Source organism: Somniosus microcephalus, chromosome 17 (assembly GCF_052327205.1).
Source record: "Somniosus microcephalus isolate GS21.2 chromosome 17, FLI_Smic_1.0, whole genome shotgun sequence".
In the NCBI taxonomy this organism is placed as follows: domain Eukaryota; kingdom Metazoa; phylum Chordata; class Chondrichthyes; order Squaliformes; family Somniosidae; genus Somniosus; species Somniosus microcephalus.
The window spans coordinates 58,382,539-58,409,513 of NC_141003.1; the positions used below are offsets into that span (position 1 = coordinate 58,382,539).

The window sequence follows — 26,975 nt, forward strand, 5'->3', positions numbered from 1 at the left end:
ACGTAGAATAACACCCCAAGGCGCTTCACAGACACAAATTGACACCCAACCAAAGGAGGATGGGGTGACTGATAGCTTGGTCAGAGGTTTTAAGGGGAGTGGGTCAAAAGAGGAGAGAGAGGTACAGAGGTTTAGGGCCTAGACGACTGAAAGCACGCTGGGCAATGGTGGGGCAAAAGGAGTGGGTGACGCACAAGACGCCAGAGTTGGAGGAATGCAGAGTTCTCGGAGGGCTGGAGGAGGTTAGGCTACAGGCAGCAGAGTTTTGGATGAGCAGGTTTATGGAGGGGAAAATGAGAGGCCAGCCAGGCAAGCATTGGAAATAATCAAGTCTGGAGGTAAAAGGCATAGATGAGCAGCAGATGGGCTGAGGCAGTGGTGAAAATGAGCGGTCTTTATCATAGAGAGGATATGGGGTCAAAAGCATATTTAGGGGCCAAATAGGATGCCAAGGTTACAAACAGTCAGCTTCAACCTGAGACAGTAGCCAGGCAGGGGGACAGAATCGGTGGCAAGGATAAGGAGTTTGTGGCGTGAGCAAAGATGATGGCTTCGGTCTTCCCAATGTTTAACTGGAAGAATTTGCAGCTCATCCAAAACTGGATGCTGAACAAGCAGGCTGACAACGCAGAGGCAGTGGGGTTGTCGCGAGAGATGGAGCTGGATGTCGTGAGCGTACATGTGGAGCCTGATACCATTTGTTTGGATCATGACATCCAGGGCAGCGTGCAGTTGTAAAAGAGGGGGGCCACAGATAGGCTTGGGGAATGTAGGGTGGGAAGAGAAGCCATTTCTGGAGATACGCCGGATAAGATTGAATTATATTACCTAACTGTAATCATATACAGCAAATTGACTATCCACTTGGAAGGAACAGTAATGCATAAAAAATCTACTAAATGCTCCACTGGAATGCAATAAAATGCTATCATCAATCCTAATTAATGTAGCATAAGTATGTGCTTAGATAGGAACTGTAGGAAAAATATGTTTCACTGAATATCTACATTACTACAGTGACTACACTTCAAAAAGTACTTCATTGGCTGTAAAGTGCTTTGGGGCGTCCTGAGGTCATGAAAGGCGCTATATAAATGCAAGTCTTGTTTATCCGCTTTGCCTATTTCAAAGATGGCGGCGCCAGGACCAACTAGTCACGGAGCGGAAGCGGGGGTTGGTTTCCGGTGCGGTGCAGTGCAGGTTGGGAGGTGGGGCTTGGCAAAGTGCTGTGTAACGGTGGGAGTTTCGGCCGAGTCCTCGCTGAGCCTGAGCCGCCGCAATGCCCGATTACCTGGGAACCGACCAGCGCAAAGCCAAGGAAGACACTAAAGAGGAAGACAAGCCGATCCGGGGTGAGTGGATTAAAGCGGCCGGCTCCTGGAGTCTGCTCGTCGAAGCCGCCGCAGTGGGAGGCCTGAGGCTGCGGCAAAGGAGGGGACGAAGACCTGGGCGGATTTGGGGAGCAGAGTTGGTGTGAGGCTCTGGCCGACTCTTGCTGATTAGGAGCGAGTTTGGCGCAGTTTATTTTGATGTACTTTATATCTAAACACTTAAATGTCGTTTCCGAGTAGGGGAGGTCTCCTGGTGTCATGGCCAACATGTTTCAACCAACACCATCAAAACCGATTTTCTGACCATTTAAGCACTTGCTGTATGTGGGACTTTGGTGTGCGATAATTGACTGCCACTATTCTCTATATTACAACAGTTACTACACTTCAAACATAATTCAGTGGCGCTGAAGCCCTTTGTAACCTCCCTGAGGTCGTGAAAGGTGGTACATAAATGCAATAAAAAACAGAAAATGCTGGAAATACTCAGCAGGTCAGGCAATATGAGGGAGCAGAATCCACAAGTCTAAAGAACGAATGTGTTCAGAACCACTGAATCTATTCTTTACAAACTACATCTCCACAAATAGGCTGGGTAAAGGTGGCTGCACACAACATCGGTGCCATCATTATCTGACTGTTGGGAGAATTTACATTTATGTATGAAAAGCAGTGAGACTGCCACTTAAACATAGGGAAAGAATGCTGGAAATATTCAGTAGCTCGATAACCTTTCATCACACCTGAAACGTTAACTCAGTTTCTCTTTCCACAGGTGCTGTTTTATTTTTCAGATTTCCAGCATCCGCAGCAATGTTCTCCTCTTAGGCAGTCCCTCTGAACTGAGGATGACTTGCTGCCACATTAAAAATGAGTTCGCAGGTGACTGATGAGTCCAATGCGGGACCTACAGTCTCTGTCACAGATGGGCAGACAGTGGTTGACAGGGCGGGTGGGTGGGGTGCTTGGGTTGACTTGCGCTCCTTGTGCTTGGCTTCCGCTTGCTCCCGGCGAAGAGACTCGAGGTGTTCAGTGCCTTCCTGGATGCTTCTCCTCCACTTTGTGCGGTCTTGGGCCAGGGATTCCCAGGTGTCGGTGGGGATGTTGCACTTTTTCAAGGAGGCTTTGAGGGTGTCCTTGAGCGTTTCCTCTGCCCATCTTGGGCTCTCTTGCCGTGCCGGAGCTCCAAGTAGAGCGCTTGTTTTGGGAGTCTCGTATTGGGCATGCGGACAATGTGCCCCGTCCATCAGAGCTGATCGAGCGTGGTCAAAGTTTCGATGCTGGGGATGTTGGCCTGAGCAAGAACATTGGATTTGCAGGATCTTGCGGCAGCAGCGTTGGTGGTACCTCTCCAGTGCTTTGAGGTGCCTGCTGTACATGGTCCATGTCTCTGAGGCATACAGCAGGGCAGGTATCACTACTGCTCTGTAGACCATGAGCTTAGTGCCGGGTTTGAGGTCCTGGTCTTCAAACACTCTCTTCCTCAGGCGACCAAAGGCTGCACTGGCACACTGAAGGCGGTGTTGGACTTCGTCGTCAATGTCTGCCCTTGTTGACAGTAGGCTCCCAAGGTATGGAAAGTGGTCCACGTTGTCCAATGCCTTGTCGTGGATTTTGATAATCGGGGGGCAGCACTGTGTGGCGGGGGCAGGTTGGTAGAGGACTTCTGTCTTACGGATGTTTATTGTAAGGCCCATGCTCTTGTACGCTTCGATGAAGGTGTTGACGATGGTTTGGAGTTCGACCTCCGAGCGAGTGCAGACGCAAGCATCGTCTGCATACTGTAATTCGATGACAGAGGATGGGACGACCTTGGATCTGGACGTTCACCTGCTCGGTCGCGCAGCGATTGGGAGGTCCCGCGCAGCGATTGGGAGGGCCCGCTCACCAGCTATAATGCTGGAAACAATACCGTGCAGCAAATTTAAAGGGACTGCGCACCTAAAATAAAAATTGGAGGGAACATTGGATCTGTAGTATTTTGCTTTTGTATACAAATGCAAGCTTGTTCATTATTTCCTTCTGTTTAAGTGATAGTCTCACTGCTGTTTGTACATAATGTAAATTCTCCAAACATAAAGATAATGTTGGCACCTATGTTGTGTGTGGCTGCCTTTACCCAGCCTAGTTGTGGAGATGTAGTTTGTAATGAAGAGATTTAGTGTTTCTGAATACGTTTGTTTTTTAGACTTGTGGATTCTGTTCTCTTAGGAGATTGGTGCAGATTTGTCAGGATTCAGAATATGATTTAAAAAAAATAAACTTTTGGGGGTTAATTTGTCTTCACTAAATTATAACGCAGCCAAGGCGTTTTGGTTTAGTGGGTACGTGCTTCCCTGGTACAGACCAGAAGACATCAGGTTTGGTCCCCAGTCAGACAGCAATTAGGATGCTAAAACTGTCGATAGGTTAGGTAAAGGACAAATCGGGCAGAATTCCTGCTGCCGATTGCTATTCAGCATCCACTGCTTGAAGCTGTGTGATAACAGAATTAGCTTTCTTGTAGTTGAATACTTGCTGACACTCCCTTCTCTGCTCCATTGTCTACTAATTAGGGAAATTTAGTAAATTTTGTGCATAAGTGTTCCACACTAATAAATGTAGCTAATGTATGGAAGCTTGGGAGAAAATTTGAAAACTGCGTTGTATTTGAGATCTCTATACAAATTCATGGCAGTTGGCTAAAATGAGTGTATACAGAGTTGTTGTAAATGAAAAATGGGTGGGGGGAGAAATCCAGTCAGGTAAGAGTTCTATGGGTAATTGAATTAAAACATAAGGTTATTACAATCATTTTGAGTAACATAGAAAGTAGTGTGTTTGGGGGAGGGATGATCTAACTGCCAGAATCAGAAATGGGAGAGACAGCAGTGCTGGTAAAGTTGTTTCGTATGTCTGTTAAGGGGGAGTAATCCTGCCTTTTTTTGATTTGGAAAAGGGTTTACGATTATTGGCCACTGAGATTTTGTGACTTCTGAAAATGCACTGATCAGTATATTGCATTTTGATTTTTGTTTATTTCATTGTTTTTCTAATCTTTAAACTCCCTTCCCCCAGTTATTGTCAGTGCTGTGGAAGGACTGAGATATAATAACTGAATAAAATGAGGAACAATTCATTTTTTTTTTTTTTAAAACCTATCGAACTTGAAGAATTTGCATTTTTTATAGCACATTGTGCTGCTCTTCATTACGAGTGTTAAGTACCTGTTGAATCTGATAGAAATGTTTCAAATCACCCAGAACAAAATTCTGGTTCCCTTTTAACTGTTGCTTTTACAATAAGCTTCAGAGTTAATACAAAAGTATTGCGACAGCAGGAGAAACAATGCAACAGTTCCATATGAACTCTCTTAACTTGCTGTAAGAAACTGCTGCCACTCGCCCTCCTGATTTTTTTGCAGCAAATGTTGGTCTGAAATTGTTCTGCGATGCTCGGCAGTGGCTGTGCCTGAGCCCTGGCTTTGCAAGGGCAGCAAATTTGGGGCTGCGCTCTCCTATGGTGCAACGGGGAGGACAGGCCTCACCAAATTTTGCAGGGAAACTCTCCACTAATTTCAATTTGATCCCTGTGTATGGAAAAACATGCATATGTAGCCAGGCTTGCATGCTGGTTGGCTGGGACTTTAAAAATGGGGTGAGCCAGCAACTTTAAACGGGCTGCCGCTTGCATCAAAGCAAGGTTCTGTAGTACTTTTCAGCGATACTGCGATTGAGCATAGTAGTTGGGAGGACCATTGTTTCCATGAGTGTAGTGGGGAATGAGTCCTTAAGTCTTGATGTAGAAAGTGCAGCAAAGAAGGTGGCCATCTTTGGTGCTGAAAGCCTCCTGCCTATTAAAGACCGTGTTGGATAGGTAGAAGTAGCTGAGCAAGCAAATGGAGGCTTCCAAGTCAGTCATACCTTGGAGCAAATATGTAATAACTTCAGTGGCATCTGAATAAGTGTCAAGTAAAAGTGTATCCACGTTGTGTACATACTTACTCTTTTTGTCTATAGAAGGCATGGGCCAAATCTCAGCATTTATCTCCTGGTCTATCCGGGAGATGGGATGCAAAGACTATTTACCAGTTATCGCACCATTCTTTCATACAACAAATACTGTAAGGTTCAACTCATAAAGCGGAAGCAGCATGCAAACTACTTCACAACGGTCTTTGGGACACTTCTGAGTCACAGTGAGGTGCTCTATAATTGCCAGTCTTTTTTCTTTCTAATCTTGCCTTGTAGCTCATCACTTTTACAGTTGTGATCAGTCTTGCTCCTTTCTAATGCATTTTTTTTGGTGTGATCAAACCTGATTGGTGCATTCTAAAGCCTTTGTGTAACTTCCTGTGGACTTGTATATCCACAGAAGTAGACATATCGATTTAAAGTTGAGATCATCTGTTCAGCTGCCGCTTCTGCTTCTTCCCCCTTCCCTTTGCCCACTAAGCTAAATCTCCCCCCGCCCCCCCAACCAGACAACTCCTGCCCTAGGCCTGAACCCATAATATCTCTGTCTAGTTTCTCTTCCATAGCCACTCATGCCCTCTGTGTGTGATTTAAATTCAGGTATATCTCCTTTTCATTTTAAACTGCTGACTTATTTTCCCTGGGGTTTTATTTGTAAGGACTCTATTCCATTCTCCCAGTTTCTCCGTCTCCGCCGCATCTGCTCTGATGATGCCACCTTCCATACCAGTGCTTCCGACATATCTTCATTTTTCCTCAACCGAGGATTCCCCTCTACTGTGGTTGACACGGCCCTCGACCATGTCCGTTCTATCTCTCGCACTTCTGCCCTCACCCCTTCCCTCCCCCTCCCCCTCCCCCCCCCCCCCTCGGAACCACGATAGAGTTCCCCTTGTCCTCACCTTTCACCCCACCAGCCTCCACATTCAACGGATCATCCTCCGCCACCTTCAGTGAGATCCCACCACCAAACACATCTTCCCCTTTCAGCATTCCGAAGGGACCGCTCCCTCCGCGACACCCTGGTCCACTCCACTCCACCCCTTCACCCAGCACCTTCCTGTGCAGGAGATGCAACACATGCCCTTATACCTTCCCCACCACCCCCCCCCCCCCCCCCCCCCCCAACGCACTGTCCAGGGCCCCAAACAACCCTTCCAGGTGAAACAGCAATTTACTTGTACTTCTTGCCATTAGTATACTGTATTCGCTGCTCACGATGTGGTCTCCTCTACACTGGGGAGACCAAACGCAGATTGGGTGACCGCTTTGCGGAACACCTCCATTCAGTCCGTAAGGGGGAACCCGAGCTTCCGGTCGCCTGTCACTTTAATTCTACGCTCCACTCCCACTCGGACCTCAACGTCCTCGGCCTCTTGCATTGTTCCACTGAAGCTCAGAGTAAGCACGAGGAACAGCACCTCATCTTTCGATTAGGCACTTTACAGCCTTCTGGACTCAACATAGAGTTCAACAATTTCAGATCATAACCTCGGCCCCTATCAAATATATATTTTTTTTATCCACACCTTTTGTTTGTCTTTTCTCTATGGCAGCTGTCTGTCTTTCACTCTGCCAGCGCAATTTACACTTCATCTAGAGCCATCCTTTGTTTCTTAACCTGTCCCATTACCATCTCCTTTTGCCTTGAATATCTCTTAATGGAAAAATTCAGTTGTTTGCGCCTCCCGTTAGCGCCTTAATGGGGCACAAAGCAACTAGCGCCCGGGCGCAGCGATGTTTGCGCCGCTCGCGAAATTGACCAGACATTTTGCGGCGGTGCTAAACACTACCGGCACGATCTTCTGCGTCTGCAGATCGTGACGTCAGTCGAGTGCGCAACGCCCCGGACCAGATATTGAGTGGCGCCCCCTGCCTTACTGCCTGCCGCTAGCAACGACAGGTTGAGGGGAGCGTTTTGCAGTCAGGAAGGGACTGGGGAGTGCTATTTAAAGGCGACCGCTTCCTGCCTTTTTTTGTTGGTGACATTTTTGCACCACGCATTGAGAGAGAGAGAGAGAGCGTCAACGCCTGAGCAGTACTTTGCAGGTTCATTTTGATTTGTCCTTCCTTGCTTCGCCAGCGCTCTCAGCGCCTCGCTCCTCGGCCTTTGCACCTTAAGACAGGTGTGAAGCACCTGATTTAGCGCTCCAATCACCTCCAGGGGCGATAAAAGCCAAGTTTGCTGTCTGAGGCGATAATTAGCGCCAGGCACTAAACTTTGCGCATGGCCGATAATGGCGCCCCAAATGGGGCGATACTGAATTTTTCCCCCATGCCTCTTAACCCCTCCTGCCTTCTATCCTATCACAGACCTTCCCTTTTTGTTCTTTCATCCCCTCCCCCCTTTCCCAGCCTCTACACTTGCTTAAAAATCTGTTCCATTTCCTGCTTTTTTTTCCAGTTCCGACGAAAGGTCTCGACCTGAAACGTTAACTCTGTTTCTCTCTTCACAGATGCTGCCTGACCTGCTGAATATCTCCAGCATTTTCTGTGTTTATTTTTATTTTTAAAAGTGGATTTCAATACAATCATCAAATACATTAGATTGATTTACTGAGCTAAAAAGTAGTGAATTTTAGTTGCTGGTAATGTTTTTCATTTCTAATACTTTCCTTTGGTTGATTGCAGCATTAGATGAAGGGGATATTGCCCTCCTGAAGACCTATGTAAGTATTGTGCTAATGTTCATTTGCTATTCTTCCAAAATTGTAAATTTTTAACTGTTTTCTATCGTTATTGCAGCGAACTGCATATGAGTGCAACACATGATGCGCATGTATAGCTTGTTGGTGCATGCATAATGTTTATAGTTTTAGTTCCTTATTTGAATGAAACTATTCCTAAAGGAGCCCCTGCTATCTTCCCTGATGGATCAGCAGGTTTACACAGTGAGCTGGTGATGTTGGCTGTGGAACCAGAACGCAGCAAGGAGTCAATAACTTCAGAGAGATGGGGACAGGAGAAAATCCACAAAAACAAAAAACCCATGCTTTAAAGAATGGCCAAGGCAGTGTGACCCTTCTTCAAAACTGGAGAGAAAAGGAACTAGATCGAAGGCAGGGCTGCGATCGGACAAAAGAATAAAAGAACCAAAAGAAGTAAAAGAGATTAGAAGCTAGACGAGATGGTAATAGGCTGTGATTAGGTGTAAAGTGTACTGGCAGGGCAAAAGATAGCTGCCAGGTGTGAGAGAGAAACAAAAGGAAAGGGGGGGGGGGAAAGGAAAGGAGTGGAAAAATGTAAGTGAAAATGAAATAGGGGCCGAGGTTATGATCTGAAATTGTTGAACTCGATATTGAGACCGGAAGGCTGCAGAGTGCCTAATCGGAAGATGAGGTGCTGTTCCTCGAGTTTACGTTGAGCTTCCGTGGAACAGTACAAGAGGCCAAGGACGGTGAGGTCCGAGTGGGAATGGAGCGGTGAATTGAAATGACAGGCGACCGGAAGCTCGGGGTCACCCTTACGGACTGAACGGAGGTGTTCCGCAAAGCGGTCACCCAATCTGCGTTTGGTCTCCCCAATATAGCAAAGTTGTAAATGCCTCTATCTGTTTTTGTATGGTAGTTTTATTGAGGATGGTCTTTTAGAACAATGTAGGGCTTTTCTGGCCCCTAAAATCATTAGAAAAGTTAATTTGTTGATTTTCAATTAGTCGGATTGTATGACAGTGCATACCAGAGCGTCAGATTTAATTTGCCAAAATGAGTACTGTTGCACTAATATCTAGTTAATGCCAGCCTCGTGCCTGGCTTTGTTGCAGAGATATGACTGTCGTACATCCCATTTTCTGTTTTGTAGGGTCAGAGTACATATTCCAGGCAAATCAAGCAGGTAGAAGATGATATCCAGCAGCTTCTCAAGAAAATTAATGAGCTGACCGGTATGTTTGAATAAAAGTCCCTAAAGGCTACTTGCATGATTTAGATCTGACATCCTGAAAATAGCTTATCGGGTGCCTGTATCCAGTATTTGATTCAAGCAGCCAAGATGGAGAGAACGCGTACAAAAGAAATTTTGGTGCTGGCAGTATTTTAACAGATGTTGTCACTGTAAATAGTATTTGATCCAAATAGTTTATTTGGATACAAAATTGCATTAATCTTCAAGTGTATGGATTTGGGCTGATCTGACCGACAAATCACAACATTTAAGTTGAATTAGAATGAGCTATTAATTGTAAAAAAAAAGTAATGCCAACTGGGGTCAGCTGGTATTTACAACTACTGGGTTAAGTATTGTGGTTTATGGCATCGCTTGAGACACTCAAACAGCCCTGTAAACCACTCTAACCCCACTGCCAAAATGCATTTCATCCGTCTTGCTTTCTCTTATCAAAGGACTGAATTATTTTTAAGCTGATTCTTCACATCAAACTTGCCATAATATTATATATTTTAAAGCTTATTTTTAGTGCTTTCATACGTGCAGGCTTCTATGGCTCAGTCACGAATGAAGGTCACATATAAAGAACTTCCTTATTAAGCTCCCACTTTACAATATGCTTTTGTATAGCTTAGAATGATGTTGATGGGGGTTACTGTAGCTTAAATATCCAGGCCCCAAAAATCCACGGGGCATGGTTACATTGGGATCATGTCCCCATATACCTTCCAGTCAGCTAGGGTCAGCGGGAGAACAGCTAATTTGTATGGGGCCTGTGGGCACATCTCTGGTGTCCACCTGCCCCATGCAGCCAGAAATTCTGCCACCTGCCTGCCATTGGGTGGGCATTACATTCCCTGACTCCTGCCATAACCCTTTGGGCCCCCTATGCATGGGGGAAGATGCAAAAAGATTTCTTTAAAAAAAAAAACAGCTGCTTCCTCTCCTTCCAATGCTTTCCTGGCCAGCCTCCCGTCTTCCATAAACTTCAGCTCATCCGAAACTCTGCTGCATGTGTCGTATCTTCCACCAAGTCTGCTCACCCATTACCCTGTCCTTGCTAACCTACATTGACTCCTGGAGCCCAGTGTCTCCTATATTTTAAATCCTTGTACAGTATCTAAAGCCCTTCATAGCCTTGTACCTCCCCCATCTCTGTAACCTCCTACAGTGCCCCACCCTCTTAACTTTGTTCCTCTGGCTCTTGTGCATCCCACTTTTTGCAGGATATGCCTTCAGCCACCCAGGTCCCATGCCCTGGAATTCTTCCCTAAGCCCCTCCACCTCCTGCTCCTCCTTTTTAAGAGTATCCTTAAAACCCACCTCTTTGACCAAGCTCTTGGTCATCCCTCCTAATATCTTCTCCTTTGGCTCGGCATCATTGTTTCCTTATGCCCCTGCACCATGGGCCACTTTTCCTACATTTAAAAGTGTGTTATAACTGCTTTAGTTTCTTTTCATAGAACAGTTGTTGGCTTACAGTGACAATCAATAAATATATAACTTGCTCAGTTTACACAGGCCAATCACTTGTTATTACTTCTGCCCTTTTAATTGCTGGTAACTTTGTTTTAGGCAGATTTGCTTAACTTCTCACTCATTAGATTTGATTATACTACAATCCTCTGTAATTTGGTAATGTTTTACAATATTTGCTCTGGTTTAATTAGAGAAGAAAATATGAGAAGTTGCTGAGTTACTTGAATTGCCAGCCCTGTAGGGGTAACCTTTCTTGAAACTAATCCCAGATTTCAGAAAATGAATTGTTCATCTTCCACGTGGCACTTTGTGATTCCTCTGGTATCAAATCTCCTAGTTTAAAAAAGTTAGAAATTTCCTGCTCTTAATGAATGGTGCTTTAAGTATTGTGAATGCTAATATTTGCATTGGGCATAATATGCCAGTGGCTTGTTGAAAACTTTCCTGAGAAACCCCACTCTGAACCATGTTTAACTTCACTTGTATGTTTTGTTACTTATTACCTAAGGTATGTATAGCATATTATTTTACAAATATTTGACTTTGGCAGGGATTGAGATCACTTGTATTGTAGCGAGTAATTTTGTTTTGTATTTTTAAATCAGAATCTGAATGAGATGGTTTAATATCTTTTTAGAAGTGAATTTTTACATGTGCAATTTTTTGTACTATGCAATTTTACTTTGCTTAAAGTGACAAGTTAATACATTTTTAAAGCCTGAATTCCTTTGTGTAGGGATCAAAGAGTCTGACACTGGTCTGGCTCCTCCAGCGCTATGGGATCTGGCAGCAGACAAACAGACTCTTCAAAGTGAGCAGCCTTTGCAGGTTGCAAGGTATGAATTCTAAAGTACTCCACCTCAAACTGAAGAAGAAAGTTCTGAATTTCCTAAATATTTTTGAGATTTTTCCTTTTTCTTGTCACGTGGAACTCTTAACTCATGTATATATCCTTAATTCAACTGTTTTTCATTCCTTGTGAATTGATAGTGGTGGAGTATATTTGAACTTTGTTCCCCACAGTGTGGTCCTGCTTCATTATGTAAGCTGTAGGTTATTGATCGATAAATGTTGTAATTTGAGATGCTGGGATTATTTAAACTCATGTAGAGTATTGATATGGTGAATAGGGAAAGACAATTGCCTCTGCTTGGGAATTCATTAATGAGGTGTTGTCATATTAAAATTGTGATTGAGAGTGAGAAGAGACGTTAGGAGAATTTTTAAATTTTGTTTACACAGAGTTGTTAGAAAATTGAATGCTTTGTGACTGGGAGTAGTTGAGACAGAGACAGTTGCATTTTAAGGGAAAGTAGATAAACAACAGGAAGATCCAGGCTAGGGCAGTGGGATTTGTTTAGGATTGCGCTAGCAAAGAACCAAATGGCGGCCTCCTGTGGAGCAGGATCAGTGCAGCTGGGGATAAATTGAATCCTAATAGTTGCTGGAAGCAAAGAAGAATGGAGAAACCTTACCAATTCAGTGTCATCTTCATCACTTAATTGCCCCAGCATAGACCACCTATTAATAAAGCATGTTTTACTCTTTTATAGAGCAGAGCTGTGTAGGGGGCAGAGATTTTTGTCTTCACAATACTGAAGATAATGCACATGAGTTTTGGAGACAGACAGCCTTCCCTTTTCCATGCCATAAGAGAAATAAAACTTCATGTAAATGTCTGTGTTTGATGTGACACTAGTCACACAATGACTACATTCTAATAATCTCCCAAGCTCTGAGACTCCATAGATTCTAATTAAACCATTTGAACCTGGAGAAAGTAACTTTGTGGGAGGAATTATCTTTTAGATTAAAACCTCTTCCTGAACTTGGTGGTAAGAAAGTTGATTTCCTCTTGATTGTCTTTGGTAAAATACTCCAAAAGGAACGATGCGAGTGAGCCTTTTCTCCCGCTTATATTCCACATTTTTACTGTTGCTAACATCAGCCTTCAAAAGGTGTCCCTCCAGCCTCTCTGGTTCACAGATAACAACAATCTCCGTATTTGAGCAAGTTCAGTAAATGCCAATTAATTAATCATAAACTAGTCTCGCCATGTCTTCATTGACACCTACAGGTTGCGATGATTTTAATATTAAATTGTCATAACTTTGTTAGTGTAAACATCAAATGACAAATCACTCACCCAAGTGAAGAATGCATGTATGAACTTACTGTACTTGATGAAATTCAATAAAATGCAAAATGCCTTTCCAGAGTAAGTTGCCCGCCAAAGGTTTTGAGTTGTGCTAGTTCCAATCTAGTGCACAAACGTTTCTAATATTGACCCCTATTTTGGGGTACTTGTATTTGGGTGACCCTAACTTCCAAGCAGGATGAATGGAGGAGTTGTCACTTGGTGTGACTGCTACGCTTCTGAAGATGTGTCTTGAGGCTGTTTAACTAGTTTAAGGGAGTCTAGCATTGCCACTAATATAAATCCAAGCCAGTGTCACTGGCTGAAGCTTAATAAAATGATGAATAAGATTGCATTTTTTCTTTTTGTAGATGTACAAAGATCATTAATGCAGATTCAGAAGATCCCAAGTACATCATTAATGTGAAGCAGTTTGCAAAATTTGTGGTTGATTTGAGTGACCAAGTGGCTCCCACTGACATTGAGGAAGGAATGAGAGTTGGGTATGAACAAAATCTTTCATTTTCTTAGATGCCAGCTGATATGCACCACTTGTATTATGTTATTATACTGGATTACAGAATTTTATACATTTTAATTAGTCCAATTTAAGATAACTTCAGTCTCATGATTTTGTTAATATTCATTTTATATCTGATCAACAAATAATCAATATAAAGTTATTTTACTTCAGACTACGCCACATTTTAAAATACTTTTTTAAATTCTACAGTGTGGATCGAAACAAGTACCAAATCCATATTCCACTGCCTCCAAAGATTGATCCCACAGTTACCATGATGCAGGTAAGCAACAACTTGCATTTGTGTAGTGCCTTTACTGTAGTAAGACATTCCAAGGGGCATCACAGTGTAATCGGACGGGAATTGACACCGAGCCAACGAAGGAGATATTGGGACAGGTGTGAGGTAGGCTTTAAGGACGGTCAGAGGAAAAGAGAAGAGCAGAAGTTTAGGGAGTGAATTCCAGAGCTTAGGACCTAAGCAGCTGAAGGCGGGGCTGTCAATGGTGGGGTGAAGGAAGTAGGGAATGGACAGAGGCCAGAGTTGAAGAAATGCAGACTACTTGGTGGGTTGTGGAGCTGGAGGAGGTTAGGGAGGGGCGAGGCCATGGAGGAATTTGAACATGAAGAGGAGAATTTTAAAACACAGGCGTTCGAGCACCAGGAGCCAATGTAGGCCATCAAGCACAGGAGTGATGAGTGAACGGGACTTGGTGCGAGCTAGGATATTTGGATGAACTCAAGTTTATGGAGGGTGAAAGATGAGAGGCCAGGCAGGAGACCATTGGAATAGTCGAGTCTGGAAGTAAAAAAAGCATGGATGAGAGTTTCAGTAGGAGTAGAGACGGGTGATATTACGGAGGTGGAAGTAGGCGGTCTTGGTGATGGAGAGGAGAGGATATGGGGTCGGAAGCTCCGGTTGGGGCCACATAGGATGCCAAAGGTTGCAAATCGTCTGGTTCAGCCTGAGACGGTGGCCAGGAAGGTGGGATGGAATCTGTGGCTAGGGAACAGAGTTTGTAGCAGGTGCCAAAGACTGTGGCCTCGACCTTCTCGGTGTTTAATTAGAGGAAATTTCAACTCATCCAGGACTGGATGTCGAGCAGTCTGACAAATCGGAGGCTGTGGCGTAGTCAAGTGAGGTGGTGGTGAAGTAGAGCTTGGGTAGTTGTCAGTGTACATGTGGCGCCTGACTTGTTTTCGGATGATGTCGCCGAGGGGCAGCATGTCGATGAAAAATGGGAGAGGTCAAGGATAGATCTTTGGGGGACTCCAGAGGTTAACTGTGCGGTGGTGGGAAGAAAAGCCATTGCAGGGATTCTCTGGCTATGACTGGATAATTAAGAATGGAACCAGTCAAGGACAGTCCCACTCAGCTGGACAACGGAGAAGCGTTGGAGGAGGATGGTGTGGTCAGCTGTGTCAAAGGCTGCAGACAGTCGAGAAGGATGATGTGGGATAGTGCACCATGGTCGCAGTCACGTAGAATACCACTTGTGACTTTGATGAGGGCTGTTTCAGTCCTAGGCAGGGGCAGAAACCTGATTGGAGTTGTGAGGCAGATGGGACTTTGGAGAGGAAAGGGAGGTTGGAGATGGAGTGGTAGTTTGCAAGGACACTGGGGCAGAAATGTTTTTTTGAGGAGGGGGTGATGACACCGATTTGAAAGGAAGGAGGACAGTACCTGAGGAGAGGAAACCAGAGAACTTCGTTGTATTCCAGTACAGTTTTAGTGGTTATCATGAAAGACTTGCATTTATATAGCGCCTTTCACGACCACAGGATGTCCCAAAGCGCTTTACAGCCAATTAAGTACGTTTTGAAGTGTAGTCACTATTGTAATGTAGGAAACGCAGCAGCCAATTTGCACACCGCAAGCTCCCACAAACAGCAATGTGATGATGACCAGATAATCTGTTTTTTTTGTGATGTTGATTGAGGGATAAATATTGACCAGGACACTGGAGATAACTCCCCTGCTATTCTTCGAAATAGTGCCATGGGATCTTTTACGTCCACCTGAAAGAGCAGACGGGGCCTCTAATATCTCATCCGGAAGACGGCACCTCCGACAGTGCAGCGCTCCCTCAGTACTGCAGTGGAGTGTCGGCCTAGATTTCTGTGCTCCAGTCTCTGGAGTGGGACTTGAACCTACAACCTTCTGACCCAGAGCTGAGGGTGCTACCCACTGAGCCACGGCTGACACCTACCATGGAGAAATTTATAATCCTTCAGGGTCCTCTAATAAAACCTTGTGTGAGAATATTAACTAGACATCGTCTACATTTCGTTGTACTGCACTTGTGCACTAACAATGACAATAAAAGTTGATTTGATTTTAAAAACACCGTAACAAAATATTATTGTCAGGAAGGACTACTCTGTTTTCCAAGTAAAAGCACTAATACATAAATGGAGCTCTAAAATAGGTTACATTATTTCTTAAACTTATTTAGTTGGCCTCCACATTCTTTCCAGTTTAGTATTGCACCTTGGTGAGTTATTAACCTGTTCAAATCTAGTCAGTATATATGTCTATACGATCTTGAGGTCTGCCGTTGTAATTTGGAATCAAACTTGAAATGTTGAGTGAACAGTGTTTATGGCTAGAGGGATGCATTATATAACTAGTAATACATCAACATTTTGTTTCAGTTTGTTATTTCCATTAAAGGTTATCATTGTTCGGCAAAATGATGACCTTAATTTTGTAAACTAGCCTCGCTATACTGGAATCTTTACTATTCACTAGTTGGGGTTGTGACTTTTTTTGAGGTACTTAATTAACAAAGATCTGTAATAATTTGACCCTCTTTCCTCCTCTCCACAATACTATAGACATTTTAAAAAATTGTATTTACACTGTAACTTTGAATCCGTTTAAGTAACTAATTCTGCACTTTCAGGTGGAAGAAAAGCCAGATGTGACCTACAGCGATGTCGGTGGCTGCAAGGAACAGATTGAGAAATTGAGGGAGGTTGTGGAAACCCCTTTGCTGCACGTAAGTATATGTCCAGTGTGAAACCGCATAGTATGGATTGCATATGATTTAATCGTTTTTAAGATCCAGTTTGATTGTGTTGTAATGTCAGTATTTTTGTGTGTTGGAACAACATATTTTGGGGGTGGAGGGGGGGGAGAGAGAGATTTCCACCCCCAAGCAAATGGGGATGTAAACAACCAGTTAACTGGGAAAATGGGCACTTGTTTTTTCTTTGGATTGCTTATGCTATTTTAACATCATAGTTACTACAGTTTTGTCTTCCAGTTCTGCGAAGCGAAATATTTATACCGACCAAGTCAGAATTATAATAAATTGCTGTCGGTTTGCTTTTCAGCCAGAGCGTTTTGTAAACCTTGGTATTGAACCACCAAAAGGAGTGCTGCTATTTGGGCCACCTGGAACAGGCAAAACTCTCTGTGCACGAGCTGTAGCAAATCGGACGGATGCCTGCTTCATCAGAGTGATTGGATCTGAACTGGTGCAGAAGTATGTTGGAGAGGTAAAGACCAATATCTTAATATATTTCTGTTCTAGTGATGTGGTAGTACTCTCTCTCCTGAACGTGGATGATCCGAGCCCAACTTTAGTAGTTGTAGAGATAATCTATGCTGACCCTCCAATGCAGTATTTGGGTAGGGCTGTTGTCTCTGAGGATGTGTTCTTTGCACGAGACATTGAAACAATACTTTCAGTTTTGATGACCCATTTCAGCTCCCCTCTAAATTATTTTGTGAAAATTTAAAATGCAAGTTTCTGAAAGGACGGAAGCCCCTATGCGAAGGAGGCTACAGTACCTAATCGTTTGCTGAATCCTTTCATGTAATTTCATATATGAAAAATATTACTTAAAGGTGACCTCTACCACATTATTGCACAGCTAGAATTGTTCTGGATATGCATAATATAAAATTAACACAACTTTTTATTGTATTTAGGGTGCTCGAATGGTTCGTGAACTTTTTGAGATGGCCAGAACAAAGAAGGCTTGTTTAATATTCTTTGATGAGATTGATGCAATTGGAGGTATTTGTATATTTTTTTTTTTTTTTTTAAGCAATGGGGTGTTTCAGTGCTAACTGATGGTTTGAAAATATATGAATATAGTTGATATGTGTAAGGAGATTTAATAAGTAAATAGAAAGCAGAGGGTTGTACTGATGTCACATTAGATGGAGACAGTAATCTGGAAACTATCTGTTTACTTCAACAGACTTTGGTACTATCAACACAAGTGTAAATGAAGCCAATTACTGTGTTTCCTTACTGAAATCTCATAACTAGACAACTTATCAAATGGAGGAATTTAAATAAAGGGAACTATGATGGTATGAGATGCGAGTTGGGTAGGATTGATTGGGTAATGTCACTCAAAGGGTTGACGGTGGATAGGCAATGGCAAACATTCAGAGATCACATGGATGAACTACAGAATTTGTTCATCCCAGTTTGGCATAAAAATAAATCAAAAAAGGTGACTCAACCGTGGCTAACAAGGGAAATTAGGGATAACATCAGATCCAAAGAGAGGACATAGAAATTGGCCAAAAAAAGCAGCAAACCTGAGGATTGGGAGCAGTTTAGGATTCAGCAAAGGAGGACAAAGGGATTAATTAAGAGGGGGAAAATAGATTATGAAAGTAAGCTTGCAGGGAACATTAAAAACTGACTGTAAAAGCTTTTATAGATATGTGAAGAGAAAAAGACTGGTGAAGTCAAGCGTAGGTCCCTTGCAGTCAGAATCGGGGGAATTTATAATGGGGAACAAAGAAATGGCAGACCAATTAAATACATATTTTGGTTCTGTCTTCACAAAGGAGGACACAAATAACCTCCCAGAGATGTCGTGGAACATAGGGACTAATGAGAGGGAGGAACTGAAAGAAATCCGTATTTGTAGGGAAATGGTGTTGGGGAAGTTGATGGGATTGAAGGCCGATAAATACCCAGGGCCTGATAATCTACATCCTAGGGTACTTAAGGAAGTGGCCCTGGAGATAGTAGATGCATTGCTTGTCATCTTCCAAAATTCTATAGATTCTGGAACAGTTCCCATGGATTGGAGGGTAGCTAATGTTACCCCATTATTCAAAAAAGGTGGTAGAGAAAAGCAGGGAATTATAGACCGGTAAGCCTGACATCGGTAGTGGGGAAAGTGCTAGAGTCCATTATAAAAGATGTAATAGCAGAGCACTTGGAAAGCAGTGACAGGATCGGACAAAGTCAACATGGATTTACAAAAGGTAAATCGTGCTTGACTAATCTACTGGAATTTTTTGAGGATGTAACTGGTAAAATAGATAAGGGAGAACCAGTGGATGTGGTGTATTTGGACTTTCAGAAGGCTTTCGATAAGGTCCCGCATAAGAGATTAGCTTGTAAAATTAAGGCACGTGGGATTGGGGGCAAGGTATTGACTTGGATAGAGAACTGGTTGGCAGATAGAAAGCAAAGAGTTGGAATAAACGGGTCATTTCCGAGTGGCAGGCAGTGACTAGTGGGGTACCGCAAGGATCGGTCCTAGGACCCCAGCTGTTCACAATATATATTAATGATCTGGATGAGGGAATTGGATGTAGTATCTCCAAATTTGCAGACGACACAAAGCTGGGTGGGAGGGTATGCTGTGAGGAGGATGTTGTGAAACTCCAGTACGATTTGGACAGGTTGGGTGATTGGGCAGAAACATGGCAAATGCACTATAATGTGGATAAATGTGAGGTTATCCACTTTGGTGGCAAAAACAGGAAGGCAGATTATTATTTGAATGGCAATAGATTGGGAGAAGGGGAAGTGCAGAGAGACCTGGGTGGTGTTGTGCACCAGTCGCTGAAGGTAAGCATGCAGGTGCAGTAGGCGGTTAAGAAGGCAAATGGTATGTTGGCCTTCGTAGCAAGAGGGTTCGAGTACAGGAACAAGGATGTCTTGCTGCAGTTGTACAGGACCTTGGTGAGACCGCACCTTGAGTATTGTGTGCAGTTTTGGTCGCCTTATCTGAGGAAGGATGTTCTTGCCATGGAAGGAGTGCAGCGAAGATTTACCAGGCTGATACCTGGGATGGCAGGAATGACGTATGAGGAGAGATTGGGTCGATTGGGCTTGTACTCACTGGAGTTTAGAAGATTGAGAGAGGATCTCATCGAAACCTATAAAATTCTGTCAGGCCTGGACAGACTAGATACAGGAAGGATGTTCCCGATGGCCGGGGAGTCCAGAACTAGGGGTCATAGTCTAAGGATAAGGGGTGAGCCATTTAGGACTGAGATGAGGAGGAATTTCTTCACCCAGAGAGTGGTGAACCTGTGGAATTTTCTGCCACAGAAGGCAGTAGAGGCCAATTCATTAAATATATTCAAGAAGGAGTTGGATATATTTCTTAAGGCTAAAGGGATATGGGGAGAAGGCAGGGACAGGGTACTGAATTTGGATGATCAGCCATGATCTCATTGAATGGCGGAGCAGGCTCGAGGGGCCGAATGGCCTACTCCTGCTCCTATCTTCTATGTTAACTAATTGAGTATGTTAATTAGTCTTTTCAATGAGTAATTTAGTGTTGTGATTTGGTAGAACAAGTCTTGGTGTACTCTGCATATCAGTTTATGACTGACCATTCAGTTGTAAGAAAGAATGATCTAATTTGAGAAGTTTTTAATCCTCTTTATAAAATGAAAAAAAATTCTTTCTGAACTTGTGTTCATTCAGTAATTTGTTGGTGTTCAACTTGTTTTGATGTGTTTTTACAAAATGAGTGCATTTGATTTGAAATTCCACATTCCTGTGTAAGTGGATAAAATTAAAAAGCTAAGCAAATGCATTGCAACGAAGGGGGTAATTTTAACCCAGAAAAAGTTAACCCAGAACAGTTGGGGTCGGGTGAGATGTAAAAACATTTAAAATCTCAAACCTGACTACAACCTGCCCACTTCTGGGTTTAACAGAGGCAGGGCAGGAGTGCTTCCTCCCAGCCCACCAAGATACCTGCTACCCTGCCATTGGATCCCACCCCCCACCCCGGGAACGAGGATCGGACTCCCACTAGCAGCTGCAGGCTCCCTACCTGCTCCTGCGGCCTCCTCCAGAGTGCTCCCCAACCGACGGGGACCCAAGCCTGCCAACCAGGCTGACTTCCAGGCGGGGATCCTGTCTTTAATTTTAAAAAAAACTCCACAGCATGCTTCCAGGTTTCCCGGTCAAAACTCCTTCTCCACCCAACCCGCCCTGTCAATATCGGGGCCTAAACTTCTCTTCTGTTTGAACACTCTTTTGTCATAAGATGTGTAGGACCACCCCAATTATAATGTGGCACACCCATGTCCAAAAATATAATTGGCTAAATAGTCTATTTTCTGTATTTCAAACCTGTAGTAATGTGTTTAACATTTGATAAGCAATTTATTCTCTCTCCTCCAAGGTGCTCGTTTTGATGATGGTGCCGGTGGTGACAATGAAGTTCAACGCACAATGCTGGAGCTTATTAACCAACTTGATGGTTTTGATCCCAGGGGCAATATTAAAGTACTGATGGCCACAAACAGGCCTGATACCTTGGATCCAGCTCTGATGAGACCTGGACGTTTAGACCGGAAAATTGAATTCAGTTTGCCAGATCTTGAGGTATGGAAATACTTTACTCAATATTCCAAATGTATTTGGCAATTTTTCAGATATTTATTAAGATTTTTTATCAAGGATTGCATTTATTCTGGTTTACTTCTTTGCTTGTTAATGAAACTAATTTTGTGAAACGATATTGAATGTCTATTGTCCTTGTACAAAGAGCTCCGGTTGCTTCATATAGGTTGTGTTAATGCGGGACCCATACAAAATATACATAACTACAGTTGTAATATTGATGCACTTTACATGTACCTGTCACCTGATTTCCAGCACGACCACTTTTCCCTTTACGTGTTTCTGCTAAGATTGAAAGCATCAAATGTGTAAAATTGAACATTATTCTTTCCTACCTGGAATGTATAAAGATCTGAAATTTTGTTGTCGATATAAAATTTGTAGTTTGCATGAAATAAGTTGCATGTGACTTTCATTTCAGGGCCGAACTCACATTTTCAAAATCCATGCACGTTCCATGAGTGTGGAAAGGGACATAAGGTTTGAACTGCTTGCTCGACTGTGTCCAAATAGTACAGGTGGGTTAAACTAAATTTTTTTTAAATCAATTTAAAACACACAGTATGCACTTTATTTCATTTCTATGTTTAGATCTCTCTCAATGTTTACAAGTGTTAATAGATGAAGAATCTGTTGCAGCTGATCTTGGATGCTATTTCAGTGGACGTTTTAAGTACCCATTGGCTGTAACAAAGTCTTGAGGTTACTAGGATGACACACTGTCCTTTTACTTCTGGGATCCACAACCTTCTGATTCAAAAGCTGAGTGCTACCAACTGATACAGAATGATGCTGGGATTTCAGATGGGATGAAGATCTCCCTATCTGTTGGCTATACAGGTCCTGCATAAAATTACATTGACCAGCCTGGTAACTGAGTCTTTAGCACAAATAGAATCATAGAATGGTTACAGCTTAGGAGGCCATTCGGCCCGTCGAGCCTGTTCCGGCGCTCTGCAAGAGCACTTCATGGTGACAATGATGGAGCAACACAGTGAAGTAATTTTTTCATGCTTTGTGATATTATTCTCTACTTCTTTGCAGGGGCTGAGATCCGCAGTGTTTGCACTGAAGCTGGAATGTTCGCTATCCGAGCACGCCGAAAAATTGCTACTGAGAAAGATTTCTTGGAAGCTGTGAATAAAGTTATCAAGTCGTACGCCAAGTTCAGTGCTACTCCAAGATACATGACCTACAACTAATTCACCTTTAGTTTGTTTCTAGTGCGTGACTAATATTTGCATTCTGTAACCCAGTTGTGCTTTTGACTAACTGTAACAAATGTGATGAAGATAGTTTTGATGAACTTTAATTGTTTTCACAACTTTGTATTGCTCAAGTTCCAGTAGAAATAAAAATGTAATCCACCAGTCTGGTAACTGCTATGTATAACTTGATTGTAAAAAAAAAATGCAGAATTTTGTACAAGGTGTGTAAATTTGACTGAAATCCCTGCATCATTCTGGGTCAATTGGTAATGGTCTGCCTTTAAATTTGGGCTCGAGCCCCATTCTGCGATTTTTGAGTACGATTGAAGGAGTGCTGCGCTGTCACCTTTTTGAATGAGACGTTAAACCAAGCTTCCTGTTCGGATGGATGTAAACTACCCTATGGCACTATTCAAAGAAGAGCAGTGAGTTTTCTTGCTGTCCTAATCAGAATTCCTTGCTCAACCAACGCATAGCAAAATCAGAAACTGATCGTTCATCTAATTTGTTGTTTGTGGATCCTTGCTGTGAACAGATTGACTGCCACGTTGACCTATAAGTGACTTCACCTCAAAATAATTTATTGGTTGCAAAGCACTTTGAAACATCATTAGGACATGATGAGGCAAGTTTTCTTTTAAATGCAGTACCATAACCAATTTATTTTGACCTTGAAATTCTTATGCATAAGTTTAAATTCTTATTAAGTTACATTCAGAATTAATCTTTGCTAAAACTAGGAATGTTGGTGCATGTATTAGACTGAATAATCTTTGGCTTAGATGCATCTTTTGAATACAGCTACTATAAAAGTCAAATTTCTGACTGTCTAACATGTAGTCATTTGATGTATATTTATATTAACATCTATGGTTATGAAATGCTAAAAGAAAGAATGACTTGCATTTATATAGTGCCTTTCACAGCCTCAGGCCAGCCCAAAGTGTTTACAGCCAATTAAGTACTTTTGAAGTGTAGTCATTGTTGTAATGTAGGAAACGTGGCAGCCAATTTGCGCACAGCAAGCTCCCACAAACAGCAATGTGATAATGACCAGATAATCTGTTATGCCATGTAACAATTTATTACCAGGCCCACTGATGGTAGTTGAATGAATAAGCATATTGGCATAGAAATTTGTGTTATGTTTTTTTTTGGGGCACAAAGCATACCTGATGTCCCACTGCAGCTCCTGGGGCAGTTTCAGGATCTTTGCCTCCACAACTTTCTATTTGGAAGTTTCCACACATTGATAACTCTTTTGTAAGAAGAATTATTTCCCAATATTAGCACCAAAACTACCTTTAGTAGTTTGAACTTGTGGCACCCAGTTCTACTCTTGCAGTTTAAAGTAATATTTCTAGATCAAAAAGCCCAAATCAATCCAATCTTTTGGACCCCTGACACTGGGGATCAGCCTCATGGCTCTTCGCTACACAGCCTCCAATGTTTGATTTGTGTTTTGTTTCTTGGTGAGCAGAACTGGACACAGTAATCAAGTTGCAGGCTGAGCTGAGCACTATACGCTTTGATCATTACCTTCTTGGACATGTATTCTATTGTTGCGATTATATAGTTCAACATCCTTTTAGCATTGTTGATTGCTGCTCTGCATTGGTTTCACAAGGTTAGACAAGAGTCTAGGGCTGCGATTTTATGCTTCGAGGCAGCTTGGCAGCAGGTCAGCTGTCTTCCAGGTTCCAGATCTGGCCCACAGATGTAATTTGACATCAATTAGCCTTGTTAAGCCTGCCTTGCAAGCTTGCCAGCCAATTAAGAGGAAGCCGGTGGCAGATGATTTAATTTGATTATGTATCATCTGCTGGTTTTCTTAAAGGGACTAAGTGCAATTTTTTTGACAGTTGATTTTTTCAGTGTTTGACAACATTGAGGTGCTGCCAACACTGACGATCACTGTTCACAGGTGAGCTCTTGCACCCAGGCTCTCCAGTGACTCATTAGGCTAGAACAGATGGCAGCTGCAGGTGAGGTTACAGAAGTGATCTGTCACTGGTGAGTGTTTCTCCCAATGAAGTGGGACTACACATACAATTCAAAACTTGTTACCTATAGAAAAGTCAATACATTAAAAATGAATTTCCCAACATTTTCTTACCTCTGAAATGCACCATTGGATCCTTCGCACCACTTCTGCAGCTGTCATCAATGCATAAAAATTACAGCAGACTCAACACGCCACACTTACCTGGCATGGTGTCTGGACGGCGGGAAGCCTGCAGTAGAAGTGTCAAAATTGGAAAAAGCCTGTTAACTGCCTGTTAACCTGTTAAGCATTTAAGTGGCTATAATCCTCTTCCTGCCGCTAGGGGTTGGGTCCATGCGCAAATCGGGGACCCAACACTTGGGAAGATTGATTGGAGGTGGGTTGACCGGGTTTCCGACCTGCTGTCAATCTTTGCGATTTTTGCCGGATGTCCTGCCTCCAAACCTGCCCCCTGAGCGTCGGCCTAAGTCTTCTACTCTCTTAGCTTCATCCTCAGCTATTTCCGCACCATTCATGGAGTATCTGTTTATTTTTTTTCCTTCCTATGTGTAGCACTTTACACTTGTCTGCATTAAATTTAATCTGCCATTGCTCTTCCTATTTACATATTTTGTCTAACTCATCCTGTAATTTCTGAACCATTCCGTTGCCCCTCCCAGTTTGGTATCATTTGTAAATTTGACCACGTTAGCACTGAGTTTCTGAATCCAGGCCTTTTTATGTAAATTAAGGAACAGTAGTGGTCCCAGTACTGAGCCCTGAGGTACCCCACTCAGTACTTTCTCCTACTACAACATAACTACTCTAATTAATACAGAATTTCTATGCTGCAGCCAGTTTCTCACTTACTCCCAGGGTTTACTTTGAGTTTAATTGATAGCCTTTCATGTTGAAATTTTACAAAAGCCTTTTGGAAGTCAAGGTACACCATGTCATGCGGCTTATCACAGTTCACTTAGGTTGTTAATTCCTCAAAGAAGTTGAGGAGGTTGGTCAAGCAGCATCTTCCCCTTCTGAATCCATGCTGACAGCATGTTTTGACTGGTACCTAGCCAATGTCTATTGATGCCACTCTGGGACAAATGCCATCTATCACTGGGGATTTATTTTGAACCCATTTCATCTGTAAGACTTCAATCTCATTTATAATGACCAACATTTCATGTAGTAGACCTTTACCTCAGGGACTAGTTTCTGTAAATTGTTCTCAAAAGCTTTCTTCATTGGGTTGAGCATTATGTTGTGTTCAAAGCACTTATTAATAGATGCCACTGAGATGTAATAGACTGTCACCAAAGTGGAATTATACACCCTGGGTTTAAATGTAAAAACCAATTAATTTGATATATGAAACACTCATTAAATATCTAATTCCTTGGACAAATTTATATTCATTCAATGCTGTTCGTGAATGTTGTCAACTTAGAACAGCCAGTTACTGCTTTGTGAGATTAACATGTCTTTGCCAGCAGATGTCACTGTTAATTAAAGTACTTGGGGAAGCTATCAAAAGTAGAACATGCAAACATAATTTTATTCAAGCTATTTTTATTTGCAACTTAAGTTTTTTGTGTAGCTTTGGCTGCTTGCCCTCTGTTGCATGCAGAATTCTTAGATTTGTATGTAATTTCAATAAGCAGCAAATACTGTAATAGAATGAGATCTGGTGGGGAAAGACTGCTTGCAAGATTATTACAACAACAACTTACATTTTATAGTACGGTACCTTTTAGCAAAGAATGTTCCGAGGTGCTTCATAGGTAGACAGGGAAACAGATGGTGAGTCAAGAGGGAGATCAGAAGGATGACCAAAAGCTTGGCCGAAGAAATGGGCTTTGAGAACATTTTTGAAGGCAGAGAGGTTCAAGAAAAGAATTAGAGAGTAGGATCGAAGTGGCTGAAGGTTCTGTCACTCCAGTGTTGGGGTGAAGGAAGGGTGGATGCACAAAAGGCCAGAGTCAGAGAAACAGTATGTCGATAGCAGGAGAGAAGAGTATAAGGCTGGTGAAGATTGCAGTGGTGTGAGGCAAGACCATGGATGGATTTCTAGATGAGGATGAAGATGTAAAATTTGAAGCATTGTGAGATTGAGAACCAACGTAGGCTGGGAGTGTTGGGCGAGCAGGACTTGGTGCAAGTCAGGATATGTGCAGGAGAGTTTTGGACAAGTTGGGGCTTAAGGAAGGTGGAAGAAAACAGAACATTGAAGTGGTTGAATCTGGAGATGACAAAGGCATGTAGAAATATTTCAGCTGTGAAGGGGCAGAGGCAGGGTAGAGGTAGACAATGTTAGGGAGGTATTGTAATGAAGAGCATATAGGGTGATCAAACAGAGCCAAAGTTATGAACAGCCCAGGTGAGTCTGATTTAGTGGCCAAGACAGCTGGTTGAAATCATGGTAAGGGAGCAAAGTTTGTGACCTGGGGCAGGGCGTGGGGGGGGGGGGGGAGGTTGGTTCAAGACTATTGGCAAGCAGTCTGACAACACAGAAGCTGTCCAGGGAGGTGGTGCAGCGATGAAGCTGGGTATCATACATGTGGAAGCTGTGCCTGTGGTTCATGTCACTAAGAGTAACGTGTAGATAGGAAAGGGGGGTGGGGGAGGGGAACTCTGGAGTTGATGTGGGGAGTGAAGAGAAACCTTTGCTGGAGGGACGCTGGCTATTTTGGAAAGATGGTAGTGAGGATAGTTCCATGATGCTACAAGGAGGAGAAATGTTGCTGGAGGAAGGCATGGTCCAACAGTGTTGAAATCTGTCTGGAGACCAAAGTGGGATAAAGCACCACAGTCAGAGAAGATCTTGTTCATGACTTTTGTGAG

The 26,975-nt window shown here is 42.9% G+C and overlaps 1 protein-coding gene across 1 annotated transcript; it reads left to right on the top strand.

The window, feature by feature from the left end:
- The first annotated feature begins 1,171 nt into the window (after positions 1–1,171).
- psmc2 (proteasome 26S subunit, ATPase 2) lies at positions 1,172–24,745 on the top strand. Its single transcript, XM_086010442.1, has 12 exons — positions 1,172–1,352; positions 7,916–7,953; positions 9,086–9,167; positions 11,385–11,484; positions 13,157–13,288; positions 13,519–13,591; positions 16,215–16,310; positions 16,648–16,812; positions 17,249–17,336; positions 20,722–20,924; positions 21,364–21,460; positions 21,987–24,745. The coding sequence occupies exons 1-12, from the start codon at positions 1,280–1,282 to the stop codon at positions 22,142–22,144; spliced, it is 1,305 nt and encodes a 434-aa protein (XP_085866568.1). The 5' UTR covers positions 1,172–1,279; the 3' UTR covers positions 22,145–24,745.
- Positions 24,746–26,975: the final 2,230 nt, after the last annotated feature.

What these genes read in the sequence shown, in the direction of transcription:
- psmc2 (XM_086010442.1), top strand. Translation starts at nt 1,280, where the DNA reads ATGCCCGATTACCTGGGAACCGACCAGCGCAAAGCCAAGGAAGACACT. An exon ending in TGGAAACCCCTTTGCTGCAC is followed by an intron (nt 16,311 to 16,647) that starts GTAAGTATATGT and finishes TTTGCTTTTCAG; the next exon opens with CCAGAGCGTTTTGTAAACCT. An exon ending in TGCAGAAGTATGTTGGAGAG is followed by an intron (nt 16,813 to 17,248) that starts GTAAAGACCAAT and finishes TATTGTATTTAG; the next exon opens with GGTGCTCGAATGGTTCGTGA.